This window comes from Sarcophilus harrisii, chromosome 3 (assembly GCF_902635505.1).
Source record: "Sarcophilus harrisii chromosome 3, mSarHar1.11, whole genome shotgun sequence".
Classification (NCBI taxonomy): domain Eukaryota; kingdom Metazoa; phylum Chordata; class Mammalia; order Dasyuromorphia; family Dasyuridae; genus Sarcophilus; species Sarcophilus harrisii.
Genome location: NC_045428.1, coordinates 461,063,276 through 461,083,661, shown reverse-complemented (window position 1 = coordinate 461,083,661; position 20,386 = coordinate 461,063,276). Strand labels below are relative to the sequence as shown.

General features: G+C 39.3%; 1 protein-coding gene across 2 annotated transcripts in view; it reads right to left on the bottom strand.

The window, feature by feature from the left end:
- The window catches only part of ROBO4 (roundabout guidance receptor 4), a 42,255-nt gene that overhangs the window by 15,234 nt on the left and 6,635 nt on the right, over positions 1-20,386 (bottom strand). For both annotated transcript variants that reach the window (XM_031960949.1, XM_031960950.1), the window contains exons 2-7: positions 10,854-11,195; positions 10,032-10,313; positions 9,348-9,447; positions 8,967-9,040; positions 8,478-8,548; positions 8,282-8,294 (exon numbers count right to left, since the gene is read on the bottom strand). In XM_031960949.1, the coding sequence (XP_031816809.1) occupies positions 8,282-8,294; positions 8,478-8,548; positions 8,967-9,040; positions 9,348-9,447; positions 10,032-10,313; positions 10,854-11,195 (882 nt within the window). The remainder of the gene's footprint in view (positions 1-8,281; positions 8,295-8,477; positions 8,549-8,966; positions 9,041-9,347; positions 9,448-10,031; positions 10,314-10,853; positions 11,196-20,386) is intronic.

Below are 20,386 nucleotides of genomic sequence, written 5' to 3'. Positions count from 1 at the left end.
TGGAACTTAGTAGGCCATATATTTTTCTTCAACTTCCCAAGCAGAGCTACCTCTGGACAATAGAATCCTTCGCCTCTCTTCTTTAGCAGGGTTTAGTCAAAAGACAAATATATGAGAGACTAGAGAAAAAAAAGGGAAAAGGAGGAGGGGGCCCTATCCATCAGTCCAGACTCACCTGTAATAAATAGGAGCAGGAAAAACATGGCCAAGGCAGTCCCTGGGACTCTCGTTCCTTCTAAGTTCATTCCTGGTCTCATTTCTCCACCCAGGACCCAAGGGACCACTGGTTCTACTAGACCCTTCTGTCCTTTCCAGTCGGTCCAGCTGGTCTGAGCTCATTGAGGGAGGGGGAAAGAGGAAAGGGAGGAGGATGGCTGGGCGGGGCACCGGTTGTTTGTAACCATGAATCCTGCTCTAAGAGGGAAGCAGCATGGAGGAAATCGTTACTTCCTGCCTGGCCCAGTTACAGGGACTAACCTCCTTGGGAGTACTAAGGAAGGGACAGGAGGAGTCAAATTCTCTAACCCTGATCTTTTAGACTTGCCTTTATACCCTGATCTTTGCCTTGACCTGCCCTCCTTCACTCCCCATCTCCATCCACTAACTCTGATGCTAACCCTAACATCCAAGAGGGCAGAATTAAGAGTAGTGGTTAGAAGTTGGGAAAAAGATAAGTAGTTTAATGTTAAGGGAAAAAAAACTGATTAGAATTATGCAAAAGTGAAATGGGCTGCTTTGTGAGGTAAGATCACTGAAGATCTTCAGTGAAGATCTTCAAGAGAAGCTGGATGACACTTGATTTTGTAATGGGAACCCTTCTGAGAATGGTTTTTTGGTTACCAATGTCCCTTTCCACCTCAAAATTTTGTATTTCTGTGACCATTAATCTTTTAACCTTAGTTTTCTAAATATTCTTCTTGAAGTCCTTGAACCATAAACCCATTAATCCTGAGGTCAACTCTTTCAGAAGCAGAAGGAAGAAGGGGGGTGGGTGGAGCAATAGAAGCATAGCCCCATGGTACCATAGCACGGAGATTGGTGACAAAATATGATGAGTTTGGTGGAGCTAGATGGGAGTTTTATTGAGAAAGGGAAAGGTGATTATGTTTTTTTTGTGTGTGACTCCCAGACCCCAAGCTTCCAGGGAAAGACCAAGAATAGATAGTATGGTGGAGTGGGGAGATTCATTGACCTGGGAGGGTCACATATAAAATATAGATTTATATATGTTTATATACAATATAGTCTATATTTAGTACAGTTAGAGTTTGAGGTCTTATGTCTTCTCAGCATGAAAGTGAAATAATTCCTAAAGTCTTTATAACCTCCCTCTCTTCTATCCTTCAAAACATCTATTTTTTCCTCTCAGAGGCAGGCAAAATTGTTTATGACTCCTTTCCTCCCAGGTCTGGAATCTCAGCCATTTCCTGGAGTTGGTTGAGGGAAGGTTAAAGCTAAGTTCTGGGGTCTAAGTGGAGAATCTTCTAACAATATTACCTATTATTCTCTGATCCCTCTTCAATGGGGTCTCTACACCTGGCTAGCATTCTTCTTTACCCAACCACAGACAAAGCATACCTTTCTCTTTTATAAACTGAGACCGAGAAAGAGGAGGTAGAGAAAAAATGAGAAATACATAAAATAGCTGAATTGGCTGCATTGTCACTAAAAGAGATAAGTAGATGTTCCAAAGTGTTTGGGAATCTTTCAGATATTTTGCTAATTTGGTGAATATTCCATTGCCCATCCCCTGTCAATTTTGTTGCTGCCACCTCCTGAACTAGGTCTAATCTATTTTGCTATCACATTATAAAGTAAGGAGGGGCTTAGGAGAAGAGTTCATATAAGTTTCACTTTATTTCTTTAATTATTTTTTTAAAACAGATCAGTTTTAGCATTGGTATTGGGAAGTCTCAGTGAAGAACTCCAAATAAGCAGAGCAACATCTGCTTTTCAATTAAAGGTCTTAAAGAGCTGTCTTGGACATTGAGAAATTTGCCCTTTGTTACATAGTGAGTTTCACTTATTGATTTGATGATACTCAGGCATTTAGAAACCTGTCCTAATATCCTTTATATTCTGGGAAACAGACACCTCAGTGAAGATGAGATAAAGGCAAGTATTATGGAGTTTCAGATCTCAGATCAACTTTTTCCTAAGTTGGGCAGGATAGGAGAATAGTAGAGATCTAAAAGGAAATTTCAGCTTTAAGAAAGGATTCCATCCCCTAAAAAAGACATTATCTTTAAAGAAGTTTCCTCAGCATAGCTTGTTCCCCTTCCTAGGTTTGGGGAATCCAAGGTCACAGGATTGACCTATTTTACACATTGTCAGAGCATAGGACATATATCAAATTTTTTCTCCTTTGGACACCTGCTCCAGGATCCCCTACTCTAACCATCTCAGATCTGGCAAGATGGTTGGAACTTGTGTCAGGAAGGTTGATCTACAACAGTGATGTTCATCTGGCTAAATCTCAGGCACAGTTGTGTTCACTTCCAGCAACCCCTAGGGTCTCATTTTGCACAAATGGAGGAAGGACCAACTGTATGACTCATAGTGATGGTATTACTTGAGGAACTATTTAGCTTTGGACTGATATTACCTAACTAGAGATAAAAGCTTGTCCTGAATTACAGAATATCAAGGATGTGCAACCATCAAAAATATGACCCACTATGTAGGTTCTACCCCAATTCCCACTGCGCAGATTGATTTTCCTGTGCTCCTTTTTAATCATTTGAACTATGGAAGATAAGGCTGAGACCAGAATCTTTTCCTGAAAATTCACCAGATATTGTTTCCATAGGATTTGCATATTTATAGCTAGAAATTATCAGCAGTATTAGGCTTAGAGCTGGGAAGACTTGAATTCAAATCCAGCCTTAGATATTAGCTATGTGCCCCTTTGCAAGTAACTTCCTTCTGTCCACCTCAGTTTCCTTAACTGTAAAGTGAAAATGATAACAGGCATCTAACTCACAGGGTAGTTGAATCAAATAAGATAATATTTTTAAAGTGCTTAGCATGGTGCCAGACACACAAGAGGCATTTAATAAGTGCTTATTTTCTCCTCTTTGCCTTTATTTTGAAGAGAAAGAAAAAATTATAGAAAAGTTAATTAACTTACTAAAAATCACTTGCTAAAGCTGCTAAATAGCAGTACTAGAATTTGAATATAGGATTTCTTTTGCCCCAAATTCAACACTTTTCCCTAAATCATCTTATCTTCTTGGGGAATGATCACCTTAACTAGGTACATTTGAAGGTATCTTTTTGATCAGTGTAAGCAAGTAAAGGACAGAAGACTTAGGTCATTCTGAGAGCTAAGCAGGAAGAGAGATTCCTTGAAGTTACCAGATATCTGTCCCTCACACTCCATCTCACAAATAACATGAGAATTTCACTCTGGTAGGAACAGATAGTTGTCACCAGATCTTCCTTCCTTGACTGGAGGACCTTGCAACTCAATTTCTTCTTTTTATGTTTGTCAATCTTCTGAGTGTCAGCCAACAACAGCAAAAGAGAGACTGGGTTATCATTGAGAAAGAGAGAGATGGCTTTTGCTCAAAGGCTAAGCAAATTTCCAAGATATCAGATCATTGGACGGAGTTTCTAAGGATGGTTTCTGAAGACTAGACTTTTTTGATAGGTGGGGCATGACTTAGAGTAAGGGCCAAAGTTAAGGGGAGAGAATGAAGGGACATAAAGGAAAATAGCAATGATTTTCTTCTCAGCTCCCTCAATACCCCTGAATTCTCCCAATCCAGATCATGCATGGCAATAATTATGGGTTTGGGGGAAAAGGGCAAAAGAGAGGGCAAAAAATGAAAAGAGAATAATAGCATATACCTATATACACTCTACAGTTATAAAACTCTGTACATGATATCTCATTTGTTATCATTTGATCTTTACAACATCCCTGTGAGGTAGGTAATGAAAATGGAAAGGAGTATTCCTTTCAGATGTGAACAAATGATATAGACAAGGATAGTTGTGAAAGAAAGTGGGGGAAAAGGTATCTTGCACTTGGAAAAGACAATTTTTTTATGTTAAATATGGCCAAAGTGCCCTGTTTCTTAGCATTTAATTTATATATGACAGATGTGAGGATTTGGAACTTATTAGAAAACCCTGATTCCTAGAACCACTTGGTGACTATGGGACAAATATATATATTGCTTAGTTATAGAGATGGTAGAAATATAAACTCTCATTTACCCCCATCAATTAAAGGTGAGTTACCTCATTGAAGAGACCTTGTTTCAGATCACTTGAGTTGAGCCTTCATGAAAGTCAGAGCTCAGGAAAGACCTCTGGTCAAATCTAAGAAGAGACCCTAGAGTTTGTACTAACACCTGGTGCTTGGTAAAATCAGCTCAATGGAAAAGGCTTTTGTGGTTCCCTGATTTGCCACCTACTGCCTAAAAGAGAAATCTCTCAGAGCCCAGATAAGGAAACAGGATTGGAAAAACTATGCAGATCCCAAGCTTAGGGTTTCTGCTTTTGCTGAAATTATATAACATTATCTTGGTAGCTCAGAAAGAGTTGCTGCTCAAGTGGAGCAGCTAGAAAAGAAGCAGCCCTACTGGGCAATGAATTGTATAGACCGTTCCTGAGGAAGACAAAGGACAATGAGTCCACAGTATAAACTTGTCAGCTGCCCCATCATATGTTTTCTATATATTTATCTGCTAGAGTTCTGTAATTTTGTGCCCATTCTATTCTCATGGATATTGTGAATAGTGGGAAAATCTGTCACTGACTGAGGAGTGGAATGGTAAGTTGTTCTTGTTTTACCTTTCTGCTTAATAAATATTTCTAATTAAGAGTTAATAGGCCTCTACCTAGGGTTAAAAGGGTGGCCATCCTGTCTGTGAACCCTCCAACCTTTTTTATGAATTCAGGTTGAGTGACTGAGCTCACTCTGAGAGAGAAGTGTTATACTTGCACTACACAAGTATTGTCATTCTCATTTTTTAAAAGCATATGAGGAAATTAAGGCTCAAAAAAGTTGAATTACTTGCTCAAGGTCACATAGATGGTACATGACAAAGCTAGGGGCATTTCAAGTGCAGTTTCTTTCCATTATATCACAACTGCCTAAGGGAAAAGGAAAGAAAATAAAAGGGGAAACTTAGAGGATGGTAGGATAGGGACTTTTAAGTTTGCTCCCCTCCAGCCTCCATAAGTAGGTGAGTGGAATTAAAGCTGTCAAAAACCTTCTTGATCTTTCCCCTAGCCTATACTACTACCTGCCTGAGGCATAATTAGGTTAGGTTTAGCAGAAGTGGGAAGAGTGGGAGGAGAAAGTATAGTTGCCTGGGAACAAGGCAAAAAGAGAAAGAGAAAGAAAGGGGGGAGAGAGAGAGAGAGAGAGAGAGAGAGAGAAGGAAGAATGAGAACACAAAGGGTACACCTCCCAACATAAAAGCTGTTTCTCTTAACATTCATTTCTCCAAATCAGGGTTGATTTGGAGAATCAAAAATATGTGCCTTCAGTTTGCTGGAAGGAGTGGACAGTTGAATAAGTTCTTAGAAGCCACATCAAGACCCTCTTTAAATATGTTGTGAGAAGCAAGGAATCAGAAGAGAGAGGAGTAAGTCTGTGAAAGTGACATTTAAGACAAGTATAGGACAAGATTCTACTCCAGATACTGCTATTACTGTCCAAAGACTTTGGCACAAATACCCTCTGGACTAGCTCAGTGGTGAGCATAGCACAGGGTTTTAAGCAGGACTTGAGAAGCAACAAACATGAGGAAGTTGCCCAGGATAGTGATAGAAAAGGAAGGGCAAGGGCTATAGCAGACTATGATAGGTCTCCAGCTCCAAAGTATGTGACTGAAGTTAGGGGCTATAAAGACAAAAATCATTATTAGAATTTCAGGTATAACCCGTGTCTGGTGTAATTACACTGATTTTTTTTTTTTTAACATAATAGGAATGCTTTGGTATATACCCAGAACATCTCAGGATTATAACATTTGGGGTAGAGGGGATTTCTGAATCCAAGAAGCCAGGATCTAGGAATCTTGGTACCTGAAACTGGAGTTAGGATCAGTTTTAAAAGCAGTAAAAATAATAATAATAATAATAATTTGTCTAGGGCCAAAGGGCTTAAGTTGTTTGATTCGGTCCCTGGAGGAGGAGCCAGTGATCTGGGAGGTAGTTTGCCTAATAGCAAGGTTGCATTCTCCACAGTTGACCACCATAGATAAAACACAAGGGGAGTGTTCCAAACCCTATAAGCGTAGGGGAGGACAGACAGAATGCACAGAGCCTGGCTCCCCTGAGGGGGCCTCCCTCACTTTCAGCTTTTTAATTGCATTCTCTCCACACACAGTAGATTATTGCCTCTCTATGGACAGTATGGGTGGCAGAAAAACAAGGAAGACTACATGAGGGCCTAGGCTAGTCCCTCACTATTGAGTTGTTAGTTCAATTAGGAAAGATACCCATGTCCTACTTCCCAGGGATCTAGGTGTCTGAAAGAAGGAGATTGAGAGGCAGGGGGCCAAGAGTCAGAACATGATCTGCCCAACCTCTAGGAGTCTTAGTCATTGGGAATCCACTCCAAAGATTGGAACCTTTATTTCCTCCTACTCAAATATGAGAAAAAGAGTTAGCAAGATCTGTCCAATAGGGGACTCCAGTTTCTTTCCCAGGGATTCTGATTGTGTTTGCAAGTTTTGTTTGGGGCAGGGAATATATGGAAGTTAGTGTGGGAAGAGGAATGGAAAGATATATTTCTTAGGGAGTGGCAGAGGATCTTTGCTCCTCAAAAATAAAGGTCCTGATCCTTCCTCCTCAGGCATGGTGTCTTCTTCAACAAGGACAGAAAGGACTGCCCTGTGTATTAGGCTGAGGAAGTAAAGAAAGGGCCTGTTGGGAGAAGACTGATAATAAGACACACCTTTCTCGGACACCAAGGATTTGAGTCCTTTGAACTTTGCAGGACCTAGCTCAGGAAGTTGTAGTTTCCAAGAGGGCCGTATAGTTGGTGAACAGGAGTCAAACAAGTGCTAATTGGCTACTCCTGTTCACCTACCATAGACTCAGTCTGATAGGTTGTCAGAATTTAGAGGTCTTAGAGATAATCTAATTCAAAGTTGAGAACAGGTTTACATGCTTAATGTAAATGCTTAAATGCTTAAGCTTAAATGGATGAAGCTGGCCCAAGGTCCCCCATGATGAGGCACTTGGAAAAGTAATTCTCTCCACCCTAAAGCAAAACCTGCAGTTCTAATTTCACTTCAGGGACATGTCTTCCCCTATGCAGAACCAGCAGCTTACACTACGACATCCCAGGAGGGAAACCCCTATATGATACTCATCTTTCTGGGGAAGGGGATGGGCTGATATAAGTGGTATGAGTTGATATAAAAGTCTCTTGATTTCTGCCATGATGTGAGCAGCTCCTCATGGGCTGGACACATAATTCCTGTCTTGACCAAAGCTCTTGTCATTGTCTCTGCTCCTAAATCCTTTTGTGATGTTGGATAACTCAATCTGTTTTGTGTTTCAATGTCCTACTTAGTTAAAAAAACAACAACAGCAACAAAAAATGAAGCAGCAGCTCCCGGAGGTGGGCAAGCCCAGAATATGAAAGAAGAGGTAAAGGGTAAAACCTGGGAGTCCTCCAGGAGGGGCACAGACCGGTCCAGACTGTTAGGATTACTATTGTTAGTTTTCATAAGGCTCCTGTAGGAGTGGGCCTCGAATTTAATAATCTATAGGCGGGTCCTAAGAGGACACAATCCACACCCACCTGCTGCAGCCAACCGGGAACCAGCTGTTAGCGGGAAGCACGGACACTCGCAGCAGGCTCTCGGTCATTCACACTCGCTCACACCTCGCACACACTCGCACTCACAAACACCCGTGACTTCCCCTCGTACACTCTCTGCCCTCTGCCAGGCTAGCCTGGCCTCGCCCCCAAACGGGAGACTAAAGTCCCATCAGGTGGAGGCAGGGCCCGGGAGGGCTCAGGCGCTGATCTCCACCGTGCCGGCCTCCTCTTGCTCCCGGATCATGTGCACGCCCGCAGTCCGGAGGGTGCGTGTGGAGCTGCGGGAGCGGCCGGGAGAGCTCGGGGACCGGCTTGGGGAGGTGTGCGTTCGGCTGGTGGCCGGAGAACGGGCGGGAGAGCGGGGATAGCGGCGGGCCGAACGGATTGGCAATCCGGGGGAGCGGCCTGGGGCAGTGGAAGAGATTGCATAACTCGGCGGGCCCGGCTCGGTGGTGCTCCGAGGGTCGGGGGCAGAGCTCTCCTCACCTTCTGGTGGGTCCTGCAATCGGATAGCAATGGTCAGCGAGACAAACGTACCCAGCTGCTTGGAAGCTTCACCCCTACTTTCCAATCCAGTTCCCAGTGATTCCCAGGACCCCGCCAAAGTCAAATCCCATTCAAGGCCTTTCTGGTCTCCCAGCAGGCCCCGCCCCCTGGGACACCCTGGCCAGAGTTTCCTCACCTTGTCCTTCAAGATGTAGAGGGCCACTGGGTTCTTCCGCTCGTGCTCTCCACTTCGGGGGAGGGTCTCTACTGCACAAAGAAGAGATTGAAGAAGTCACCTAGAGTAGGAGAGACCCTATTTCCAGCATCCTATTGCTCTTCACAGTTGGCATTCACTTTAGGGCTGAGGTTCTTAACTACACTACTGATTCCAAGCCCCTTTTTATTAAAAAATAAGTAATCGTGTCTCCGATATTCCAGAAGTATGTGACTCAACTGATTTCCAACTCTTTCCAAAGCAGACCCTGCTATGAAGTCAGGAGAAAGTTTCCCTTCTTGTTTTAGACCAATCTTGAATTGTCTGGACTTTTGCTCTCCTACCTTAGAATCACTCTGGCCCTTGGAAGATCCAGGAAGACAAAAAAGTAAAAATCCACCTGTGTACACTGCTGCTATTGTTCACCTGAGCTGGATGGGATGGGGAAGAGAGGGTCCATCTTCCTCTCACCTTCAGGTTTCAGGTGGTCATCATTTTGATCTTCGTACTCTAAAGAGCCCTGCTTTTCCAGCTTCCGCTTCTTTCTGCAAAATAGCCCAGGAATCCTTTGAGTAGAGCCATAGGATGGGTAGGAGAAGGGCTGGAAGACACAAGGACCTGGTGGGCTTAGGGGAGGTCTTAAGACAGGAAGATGTTTTTTGTTCATTAGTTAGTGAAGAAAGAAGAGTGAGTTATGAGATCAGGAAGATACTTCAAATTCAGCAGTGTTATTTATTAACAAAGAAATGCTACATTACAGGCATTGAATGGGTTTAGAGTCCTTGGAGCTAGAGGAACAGAAGAGAATGTAAAGGTGTAATCTCTGGCCAGGATATAAAATTCAGTAGTTACCCAGACTTTTTAGAGGGTTTCCAACATGCACAGACTGTCACCAAAGTCACAAGGAGAAATATGCCTCCTGTGGTCAGAATAATGTAGAGGGAGCTTCTCCCTGCAGAAAGACAGGTAGGGAGGTGAGAACTGTTATAGATTGAAATAATAAGGAAGTAGGGAAAGGATGGTGGAAAGAATTTCTCTGTAGGACAATTATTCCAGAGAACCAGTGATGAAACATGCATATCACCTCTTCACAGAGGTGGACAAGGCCATCTCTTTTAGTGGCCTTTTTGGACAAGGCGAATTTGATTTGTTTTTCTTAACTATGCCTATTTGTCACAAGAGACTTGAGTGGTCGTTGTTTTTTTCTCCCCAGTGGAAAGAGGGGGGAGAGAAAAATAAATTTCTGTTAGTTAAAAATTAAATTTTTTCAAAAAGAAATTCAATGTAGGGATGATGGGAGTAGGGAATACGAGAGAGCACAACTGGCTGATTAATTCTTACAAGGTACCCATTCCTACTCTTTCTGTTTATCATCATAATCATCAAGTATCTAATGAGTAGAATTTGCTCTTGGCCTTTACATATACAAATTAGGTGTAATATAAATCTGGTCACTCAGGCTGGGATGATCCTTGCCTCTTGCTGTGGGATATCTATCCTGCTGAGCTCTGAGTTCTTCCAAGAAAGGATACTCACGATACACAGTAAGCTTGATGGGGACACTTCGGCCTTGGCTAATGGGGTTCTCCACCAAGCAGCTATAGATGTCATCATCGGCCATAAGCACTCGTGTAATGGTGAGCACCTTTTGGTCGGGGGATAGGAGCATCCTTGAGTCATTGCTGAGTGGTTTGCCATCCTTCAGCCAAGTATAGTTGGCTTTAGTACCATTTTCATGGGAACAGTTCAGTGTGAAGGATTCACTGAGCTCTAGTACAGTGGATGAAGCCACCACTACCTGTGGTTTTGAGATGGGAACTGGGTAGAGTAAGAATAAGAAGACTGGGGATTAGTGATCTGAGAGCCTCACAAGTCTCACTCTGTACTTCTGATCCTCAAAATTCTTCCTATTACTGAATCTATGAGCCGATATAGTCCAATATCTTCCTTCTCTCTCCCCGATTGAAGCTCCAGAGCCCTTACCCTTTTGGGGGGCTATCAAAAAAGCTTTAAAAAAAACCAATTAAAAAAAAAAAACCACCCAATCCCCATCCTGGTCTCCCTTCACATGGGTGGCTTATGTACACTGAATTGACCCTCCCTGGAAAATTTTTTGAATTGTTCTACTCATTCTATTCTAGTACCTAGTCAGACTCAGTATTAATCCCTGGTCCTCTGTCTTAACCCAGCCCTTATTCATTCTCTCTCTCTCTCTCTCTCTCTCTCTCTCTTTTTTTTATTTAATAGCCTTTTATTTACAGGATATATGCATGGGTAACTTTACAGCATTAACAATTGCCAAACCTCTTGTTCCAATGCCAGCCCTTATTCTCAAGGCAGCTAGCTTCAGAGTCTTACCATCCACAGTGAGGTTGATAGTCTTTTCTCCAGTGAAAGTATCATCAGTGATGGAAATCTCTACCTCATACGTGCCCTCATCAGATGTCTGAAGATCACTGAGGAGAAGGGAGCCATTCTCAAAGAGCCTGATTCGGTCACGGTAGTCAGGCCTCAGAGTGCCAATGACCTCAACGCCAATGGATTGTACCACTGTCACTGGCTTGTCCCTCTTCAGCTGCCACTTAACTACTGGTTTGTCACTGCTGGTGCTACTGTACTGCACAGAGAACAGAGCCGACTTCCCAACAGTGCCATGGATCAGACGCACTGGGCTTGTGATGTTCACTCCTTCCAGCGAGCCTAGGAAGAGGCATCCAGAGAGAAAGGGACAACGTCAGCTCATCCTCTGGAAGGAAAAGATTTGTTCTTACCCCATTCCTACTATCCATCGCTGATTTCTTCTTAGTAACTCTTGGCCCTCCACTTTCTTCTTTTTGTTCTGGACATCGTGATAGTTACCTTCCTGTCTTGCTGACCTCTTACTCCCATCCTCCAACTCTCTTGCTTTCAAGTTCTGGAACCATAAGAAAATCAGTACTGCCATTGTTACTAAAGGAGATATGTAAATCTATTTGCCTATGGTTCTACTCAACATTCCTGGAACTTTCCAAACCAAGATACTCTTTTCAGCCACCTTTTATTACCCTTATTAGAATGTAAATTAACTGAGGGCAAGAATTGTTTTAATTTTTGCATATGTATCTCTAATTCTAATACAGTGCTTAGCACTGTATTTAATGTTTTTTATTATTTATTATTAAATGTTCTTTTCATTCATTCATTCTTATCTTTGCTATTCCCATTTCCAGGCTAAATGTTGTTTTTTGATACTGTTTTCCCTACCCTTAAGCCCCATTGTTTTCTTCCTTTTTCTTCTTTGTCCCACTGCCTTTAATCTAGCTTTAATTTACTTCTTTCTCCTTATATTACATATATCTATTCTTCTGACCTTTTGACCTTTTGCTTCTCTCAGCTCCATCTACTTGGCCAAATTCTAGCCAAATCAGACCTTAGGTTCTCTATAGGCATAATGTGAAATTTCTGTCCACCACTGTTCCATTGGCTCCCAAGAGAAAAAGAGGAGGTCATTTAGTAATCCCTTATTCCAGGAAAGCAGGGGTTCTTTCCTCTTTATGGAACTTATTATCCAGTAATCTCAGATGACCTTACAGCCAATGGAAGGTGGTGATGTTATTGAGTTATGGGTACCTGGTTCTCTCTCCAAAGATGGCACATTGAAGACAAAGGACAGCATAGGTTGGCTGCCTCCTGCATTCTTAAATACCAGATTCAGACACAGATACCACCTTTCCCATTCATGCAGGAAACTCCCAGTGGAATCTCTTACCCATTCCTGTTAAAATCCCTCTTCTAGGAAGGATTCTTGTTACAAGTAGGCTAACTGATTTCAAAGGAAAGCATCTTTTTACCCCTTAAGTTTACCCCTTAAATATATCCATTTGGTATCTGAAACATCACAATTTTTACTTCATTCCTTAAGTTTAAGCCAAAAAAAAACTGTGTTTTCCATTAAAATGCAAATACTATTGGAAAAGGGGGTAAAAGTCACCTTCACGTCACTGTTAATAAGTTTATCATATTCTTTCCTGAGTAAAGTTTTTACTTTGGGAGTTTGTAAGAGATAGAGGGTAGAAAAACATATAGGCATAGGGTACCTGAAAGCAAGAGATGTATTAGAAAGAAAAGGCAAAGAAGGTAGCCTAACTCATTATTGTAGCATCCAAGCAGAAGGACAATAATGCAAAATAAGGGTCTGTAATATGGAAATGTTTAATATGATTGCACATATCTAATCTATATCCAATTGCTTACTGTCTTAGGAAGGAGGAAAATAATGGGGAGAAGGAAAAGGAAGAAAATCTAGAACTCAAAATCTTATAAAGATGTTAAAAAGTATATTTACATGTAATGAAAAAATAAAATACCATTTTCAAAAAAGAAAGAGAATCTGAGATAAGGAACAAATTCTAATCCTATCCAATCCAAGTAGGAAGCTGCATTGCAATAGGGAAAAACAAACAAAACAATGAACTGCAATCTATACCTAGATTTGTCACCTAGTCACTTAATTTTTTCGAAACTTCAGTTTGCTCATCTATTAAATGAGAGATATAGATTAAAATTTCAACAAATATGTATAAAATATCCATTGTAGGTAGAGAGAAGACAGTCCTATTTTCATACAGCTTACTGTCAAGTTGGGGAATGTGATGCAAATGCAAATAACTATTATAGTACAAAATCACATATGATAAGTACATTAGAAAGGTGAAAACAAAGTGCTCGAAAGATGGAAAAATCATTATTGACTACAGGCAAGGATGGGGGGGGAAGTCAGAGATCAGGAAATGCTTCCTGAAGGAACTGACATGAATCACAAAGTCACAGAACTTGAAAGTAAAAAGGGACCTCAGCAGCCACCTCATCTAATCCGTCCATATAACAACTTCAGTGCTTATCCAATCTCTTCTTGAAGACCTCTAAAGACCAGGAAGATCCCATCATCTCTCAGTATAATTCTATCTACTTTTGAACAATATTAATTGTTAGGAATTTTTTTTTTTTGGAGGGCGGGGTGATGGTTGTGACAGCAAGCTTAAATTTGCCTTTACAACTTCTTACTATTGCTTGTGGCCTTGCTTTCTGCTGCCAAATAGAACAGGAACAGGTTTACCCTTTCTTTCACATGACATCTCTTCAAACACTTGCAGAAAGCTATCACATTTCCCTCAAAGTCTTTTCTTTTAGAGGCTAATCATGTCTAGTTCCTTAAACTGATCTTCATTTGATGGATTCAAGCCCCTTCACCATCCTGCTTGTCCTCTGGACAATATTAATATCCTTCTTAAATAGTAATGCTTATAATTGAACCCAAAACTCCAGAAAATGTCTAATGAGGGTAGAATACAATGATATTATCAGTTTCCCATTCCTGGAAGCTACGTCTCTTAATGTAGCCCAAGATAATTTAAGTTTTTTGGCTGTCACATCATACTGTTAAATTACATTGATCTTACAATCCACAAATCTTTTTTTTTTCAGAACAATTACTATACAACCGTGTCTCCTCCATGTACACCTGAATTAATTTTCTAAACAAAAATATTTATATTTATTCCTCTTAAATATCATCTCAGATTTGGTCCAATATTTTAGGCCAAGGGATCAGTAAACTACAACCTACAGGCAAATGTAGCTGTTTATAGCCTGCGAGCTAAGAATGTTTTTTTACCTTTTAAAATTGTTTAGTTGTGCTTAAAAAATGTGAAAAAAAAATCTTAATGGGCAGGCTGGATTAGGCCTACAGGTTGTAGTTTGCTAATCCCTACCCCTTATCTTTTGAATCTTGACTTAATTTTCTAATTGTTAATTCTCACTCCCAGTTTTTGTGTCATCTGCAAATAAGATGAGCATATCACCTATTATTTTACTCAAGTCACTGATACAGGGCCCAGCATAGATCTCTGGGGGATACTCCACTGAAGAGCTCCTACAGTGTCTAAATGGAAGCAATCATACAGTATTCCTGACTTAGACTCTCCCACCTCTTCTAAATGTAATTCTAATCTCATCTAATTGTACTGTAATCTAGTACACATCTCTTCATCTTCTCCACAGGAATAATATGGGATACTATATCAAAAACGTTTTCCTAAAATCTATATAAACACTATCTACAGAATTCTCTTCATCTACTAGTTTATTAATCCTATCCAAAAAACCAAGATTAGTCTGGGATGACCAATTCTTGATGAAATAATAGAGGTTCTTTTTAATCACCCCTTCCAGTAGTACATAAGGGCCCAACCAGCCAACTCCTCCTATCCTTGCAGTTCTCTAAGAACCTAAAGAATCAGAGAAAGATAGTCAATGACCCAAGCTGTCAGTTAGACTAAAGGGACAGTGAACAAAGAGAAAGGCACAGCTATGCTGATCCTGATCCCCCTTCCCTTCCAGAATCTTGGCTCAGAAGCTCTATTCTACTTTCTTCCTTCCCTCTTGCCCATTTCCCTTCCTCATCATTCCACAATAGTGGCTACTACATATGAAGGTTGGGGATTGAACTACAATCTATCTTTCTATTTCCTTTCTTAAGTTATGACCTCCCTGGAATTGAACTTAAAATTTAGGGGTAGGAGAAATCAGTTAATTCACTGATTCAAGTAGAGATTAAATGAGTTGTCCATAAATGCAACAGGCTATTGGGTGAGAGGGATGATCACTTGTTAGGTTACATTGGAGGTACAATTCCTACATTGAGTGGGAGAGTGAACTAAACATCTCTTAATGTTTCTCTTCAAATGTTAACATTCTATAATTCTATCTGTAGTACACCTTGCTTAGTAGTAGTTATGCAGTAGGCCTAGATTGATTTAACTATACAACATAACAACATTAAATAGCCTTTTTGAGTTTATAAAACATTTTCTTCACAATAACTTTGTAAGATAAATAGTCAAAATATTATCCTACAAGTGAAGAGACTGATGCTCAGAAAGTTTAAGTGATTTAACCAAAGTCACACTAATAATAGCTAACATTTCAGTAATGAATTGAACCAGCTACACCCAGTGAAAGAACTCTGGGAGATGCCTATGAACCATTACATAGAATTCCCAATCCCTCTATTTTTGTCCGCCTGGACAAAAATTTGTATTTCCATCACAGGCTAATAGTACACTATTTCAGAGTCCGATTCCTTTTGTACAGCAAAATAACTGTTAGGACATGTATACTTATATTTAATTTATACTTTAACACTTAACATGTATTGGTCAACCTACCATCTCGGGGAGGGGACGGGGAGAAGGAGGAAAAAAATTGGAACAAAAGGTTTGGCAATTGTCAATGTTGTAAAATTACCCATGCATATAACTTGTAAATAAAAAGCTATAATAAAATGAAAGGAAAAAAAAATAATAGCTAACATTTGTATAATACTTATTATATGTCAGGTATTATACTAAGTGCTTTACAATAATTATCTCATTTGATCCTCACAATAGCTCTGGGAGATATGTGCTATTATTATGTTCATTCTTCAGAAGAGGAAACAGATAAATAGAGGTGATATGCCTTGCCCAGGGTCCCACAACTAATAAATGTTTCAGGCTGGAATTGAACTCAGATTTTCCTGACTCCAGGCTCAGCTCTCTATCCACTGCACCACTTTGCTGCCTTCAGAGAGAAGTTGTAATTGAGTTCATACTCAGCTTTTTCCTAACTTAAAATCCAATATGCCTTCTTCCTTCCTTTCCTCCTTTTTTTGTTCCCTCATATACAAACTTTTACAAAGTCAGTAGTTTTTGTTTCAGTAAAATGAAGGATGGGTGTCTATGAGTTCCTTGAAGACACATGTTTCATTTTTGTTTCGGCAGCCTTTTTATAACAGTGCCTGGAACATAGTAGGTACTTAGTTGTCCTTCATTTCCAAAGAGGGCCAATGACAATCATGATGTAATGGGTGATGTCTTGACTTAAGGTGTGAATCAGATTTAAGTGAGACAGTTGTGAAAAGTCATCAGCTTCACTCTTTCTTCCAGTGTCACTGAAGTCCAGTAGCAAGATAAAAGTCAAGATGAATGACAATGGAAGGCAGTTCATGATCTTGGCATCTTCATCATACCTACTTTAGGTGCCTTCATGGAAAAATTTGTTCTCATCCACCCATTCTGCCTGGGAAAGTGTTCACATGCTTGGGACAGACATACTCCCAAATAAATGGGAGGTTTGAGACCTGTGATTACTCTCAACATGGCTTACTTTGCTGAGATGGTTTTAATAGGGTATGATACCTGCACATGCTGTAGCTTCTTGGAGACACCTGTAGTATGAACTTAATAAATGCTTAAATAATTGACAGAATGCTTTATGTTAGCACCAATTTTGTTCAATGTTTTTTATGAGTTTTGCCCTTAAAATTGTCTTCATTTTCATGATTATCATACTCATATATGTTATTTATGTTTCTGCTTTGTTCACTGAGTCATTTCATACACATAGCATATTTCTTTGAATTTTTAATATCTCTTATTCCTTTTGGCACTTTAACATTTCCTTATGGATAACATTTTACAATTTGTTCAGTCATTTAATAATAATAATTAACACAATGTTTATGTAGAGCTTTAAAGTTTACAAAGTGCTTTACACACATTATTTGATTCAATCTTCACAAAACCCTCTTATGTAGGTAATATTATTATCCTCATTTTACAGATGAGAAAACTGGAGATGAAGAGGTTACATTATTTACCAAGGGTCACATAGCTCAAAACCATCTGAGACAGGAGTCTACTTCAAGTCTTGCTGTTTTGAAGTCCAGTGCTTTATCTACACTGTCATCTCACTGCCATATCATTTGCCAAACAGTTTGCTTTCTTTTGTTTTGTTTTGTTTCTCAAATCTAAAGCTCTTTCAACTGCTTCCTCTCTCATTTGGTAAAATCAGCCCTCCTACTTCCCTAAGCAGGTTGTATAAAATGAGATATCTCTAGAAAGCAGAGTATCAAAGAAAATAGAGCTAGAAAAGATCTTATAAATGCTCTCTAATTCAATCCTTCATTCTATAGAGAAAGAAGTTGAAGTCCTATCAGTAAAGGAGGTAAATTATTTGTCCTTGGCTGCACAGCTAGTAATTACTAGGACTTATGTTCATATAATTATTTCAATATAATTGGCTTTCTTTGATATCCTATTTATTTTATGTATTTAAGATCATTATTATGAGAAGACTTCCATAGGTTTTATCAAACTGCCAGAGGGATTCTCTTGACATAAAAAAGGTAAAGAATCACTGGACTAGATGATTATTAATCTGAAAAAAATTAAGGATAGGTAAAAAAACAAAAAACCAAAACAAATCCAATTACTGGGAATTCTATCATAGGCAGCTAGGTGTTGCAGTGGCTACAATACTAGGCTCGGAATCAGGGAGATCTGAGTTTAAATAAAGCCTCATATACTTATTAGCTGTGTGACCCTGGAAAAGTCACTTAATGTTTGTCTGCCTCAATTTCCTTCACTATAAGATGAAAATAATAATAGTATATTACTCCTAGGGTTATTGTGAGAATCAAATTAGATAATATTTGTAAAATGCCTGATTCATAGTAAGTGCTTAGTAAATAAATGTTTCTTTCCTTCTATACATTTTTGGAACATGTTTATATTTTAATCTCTACCACCTCTTGGGCTAAAGTATACTTTGGATTATATAATCACAATTTATTTTCACTTGTCCCAAAAAGTATGTCTTTAAAGCTTTCATTGATAACTTCTGATCTTAATATTTGAGGATTTAGTTGATTGTCACTCTATTCATCTACTTTGCAGTTTCTAAATATCTTTTTTTAGTCTTCATTTTTCTGAGATGTAAGTCCTAATTTTTTTCATGTTTTCTTATTAAAGGAGGCTTTTTATCTGTTTAATTATTTTAATTTCCCTTCTCTTAAACTTTTCTTGTTCTACTATATTTTCTTTGGAGTTTAAAGTCAGAAATGCAGGGAGTATATAAAGTTCCTTTGCATGTGGGTAGAATAATTTTTATATTAAAATATAAAATATAGCTAGTAATTAACTGTAAGTACTTCATTACTTCATGAAGTTGAGTTACTATGGATAATCCCTCCACCCATGGCAGTTGCAACCCCTGACTATATCAGTAGATGGCCATAGTGAGCCACTGCAGTCACTGAATTTAGTTGCAAGGCTATGTTCCCAAAACACAAACAAGCAACTCCATTATTAAGTCAGTACTTGAAGTCTTTCTAATTTAGGACCTAGAGCTTGTACCCTCATAGAATCTAAAGTTATCTCAAAGACCAGATATGGCGTTAGAGAAGGACATAGCTGAAGTGGTAGCGGTAGTAGTAGTAAGAACAATAACCACAATACACTTTAATTGATCTTTTTTGTTTTGTTTCTAATTGACTTCCTCGGAATGGCCACATATTTGGGGCCCTTGCAGTACTGAGGCACTCATTACAAATGTCTTTAGGGAACAATTCACAGTAACTCCTGTATCCTATATCATAATTAATAGATCAAAGCCCACCATTCTATGAATAAAGTTTTGATTATTTTTTCCAATTCACTCTTCTACCGTTGCCCACTTTGACTTGCCTGTTCCTTTTCTGCTTATTCACAGAGCCTCATGAGATTTTTCTAGCAGTTTGCCCCTAGAGTTTGGGATTATCTGAAAGCTAAGATTTCATTTTGTACTCTCCCTCTTTCAGGCAATCTATAAGAATTCTAGAAAAGACTATATCCTTGGGAAACTTCACAGGGACATTGATCTAGAGTAAGAAGAGACCTCCAAGAATATTTAGTCAAATACCCTCATTCTCCAGATGAAGAAACAGAAGCCCAAAGAGTTCCAAGCTGAGATTTGAACCAGATCCTATGATTCCAAATTCAAAGACCTCTCCACTATGCCATTGTGAGGGAATGAATAGTGTTGCTGCTAATATCTATTCCATCCAGAGAAATGACTTTCTATCTCTGAACTTTATTTCCTAGCTCCTATCCATGACAAAATATCTCTCCAATTTCATGATTTAATTCATCTATATAGTGCTCCTCTTAGAAGTCAACTTAGGTCTGAGACATGATAGAGTACTTTTCGTCTGGGGCATTTTCATATAAGGTAGAATTTTTTTTGACAGTGAATGAAATGATTAAAGATGCTATGGAATCTTCTCTCCTGGCGATCTTTAAAAACAACTAACCTTCATTCATTACAACCCATGCTATTTTTCCTTTATCCTCCAAAACATTCTTGCAACTTTCTCAATGACTTTAGCAGCTGTTTGTTTTCTATTCATCTCTTGCCACTACCCTACCTTCAACAGTCATAATAATGAATCTATTAGGCTTAAGTATACAACTCCTCAGTTTTTTCAACTCTTAGATCTCCTCTTTATATTTGTTACTTCCGTCAAACCTTGACTATATATTGACAACACTTTAGTCATATCCTGCCTTTAATACATGTTACCTTTTAATGTGCCTGAACAGCTCTCTTAAGATTATAAATTCTCTAAGTATATCTGATAGAGGAAGCTTCCATATCAGATTTTTCCTATACTGATGAAACTCCCAGTTGGGGCAATGGGATGAACAAGACACTATGATTAGTCATAGTTTTTATTCTCTACAAGAAAATTTTCAAAAAAAAAAAAAAGATGATTTTCAACCTTTTTCTTTCTTCTGAAGCTTCTAAAAGCATCAACACTGCCCTGTAGCAAATACTTAGTTTTCTAAGGCCATTCTGTATGCAATCCTCCATTCCCCTATTGCATTTCACCTGCTCTCTTTTCCTTTCCTTTTATTTTAGAAGGAACAGTATCTCTAGTCTTTGCTTAAGCCAGTACCTTTATATGCTAAAGTCAGTCCCCGATCCCTTGATCCCTTCCACTTTTATGCAGCATAGTGAAAAGAATAATAGATACAGAGTCAGAAGTTCTGCAC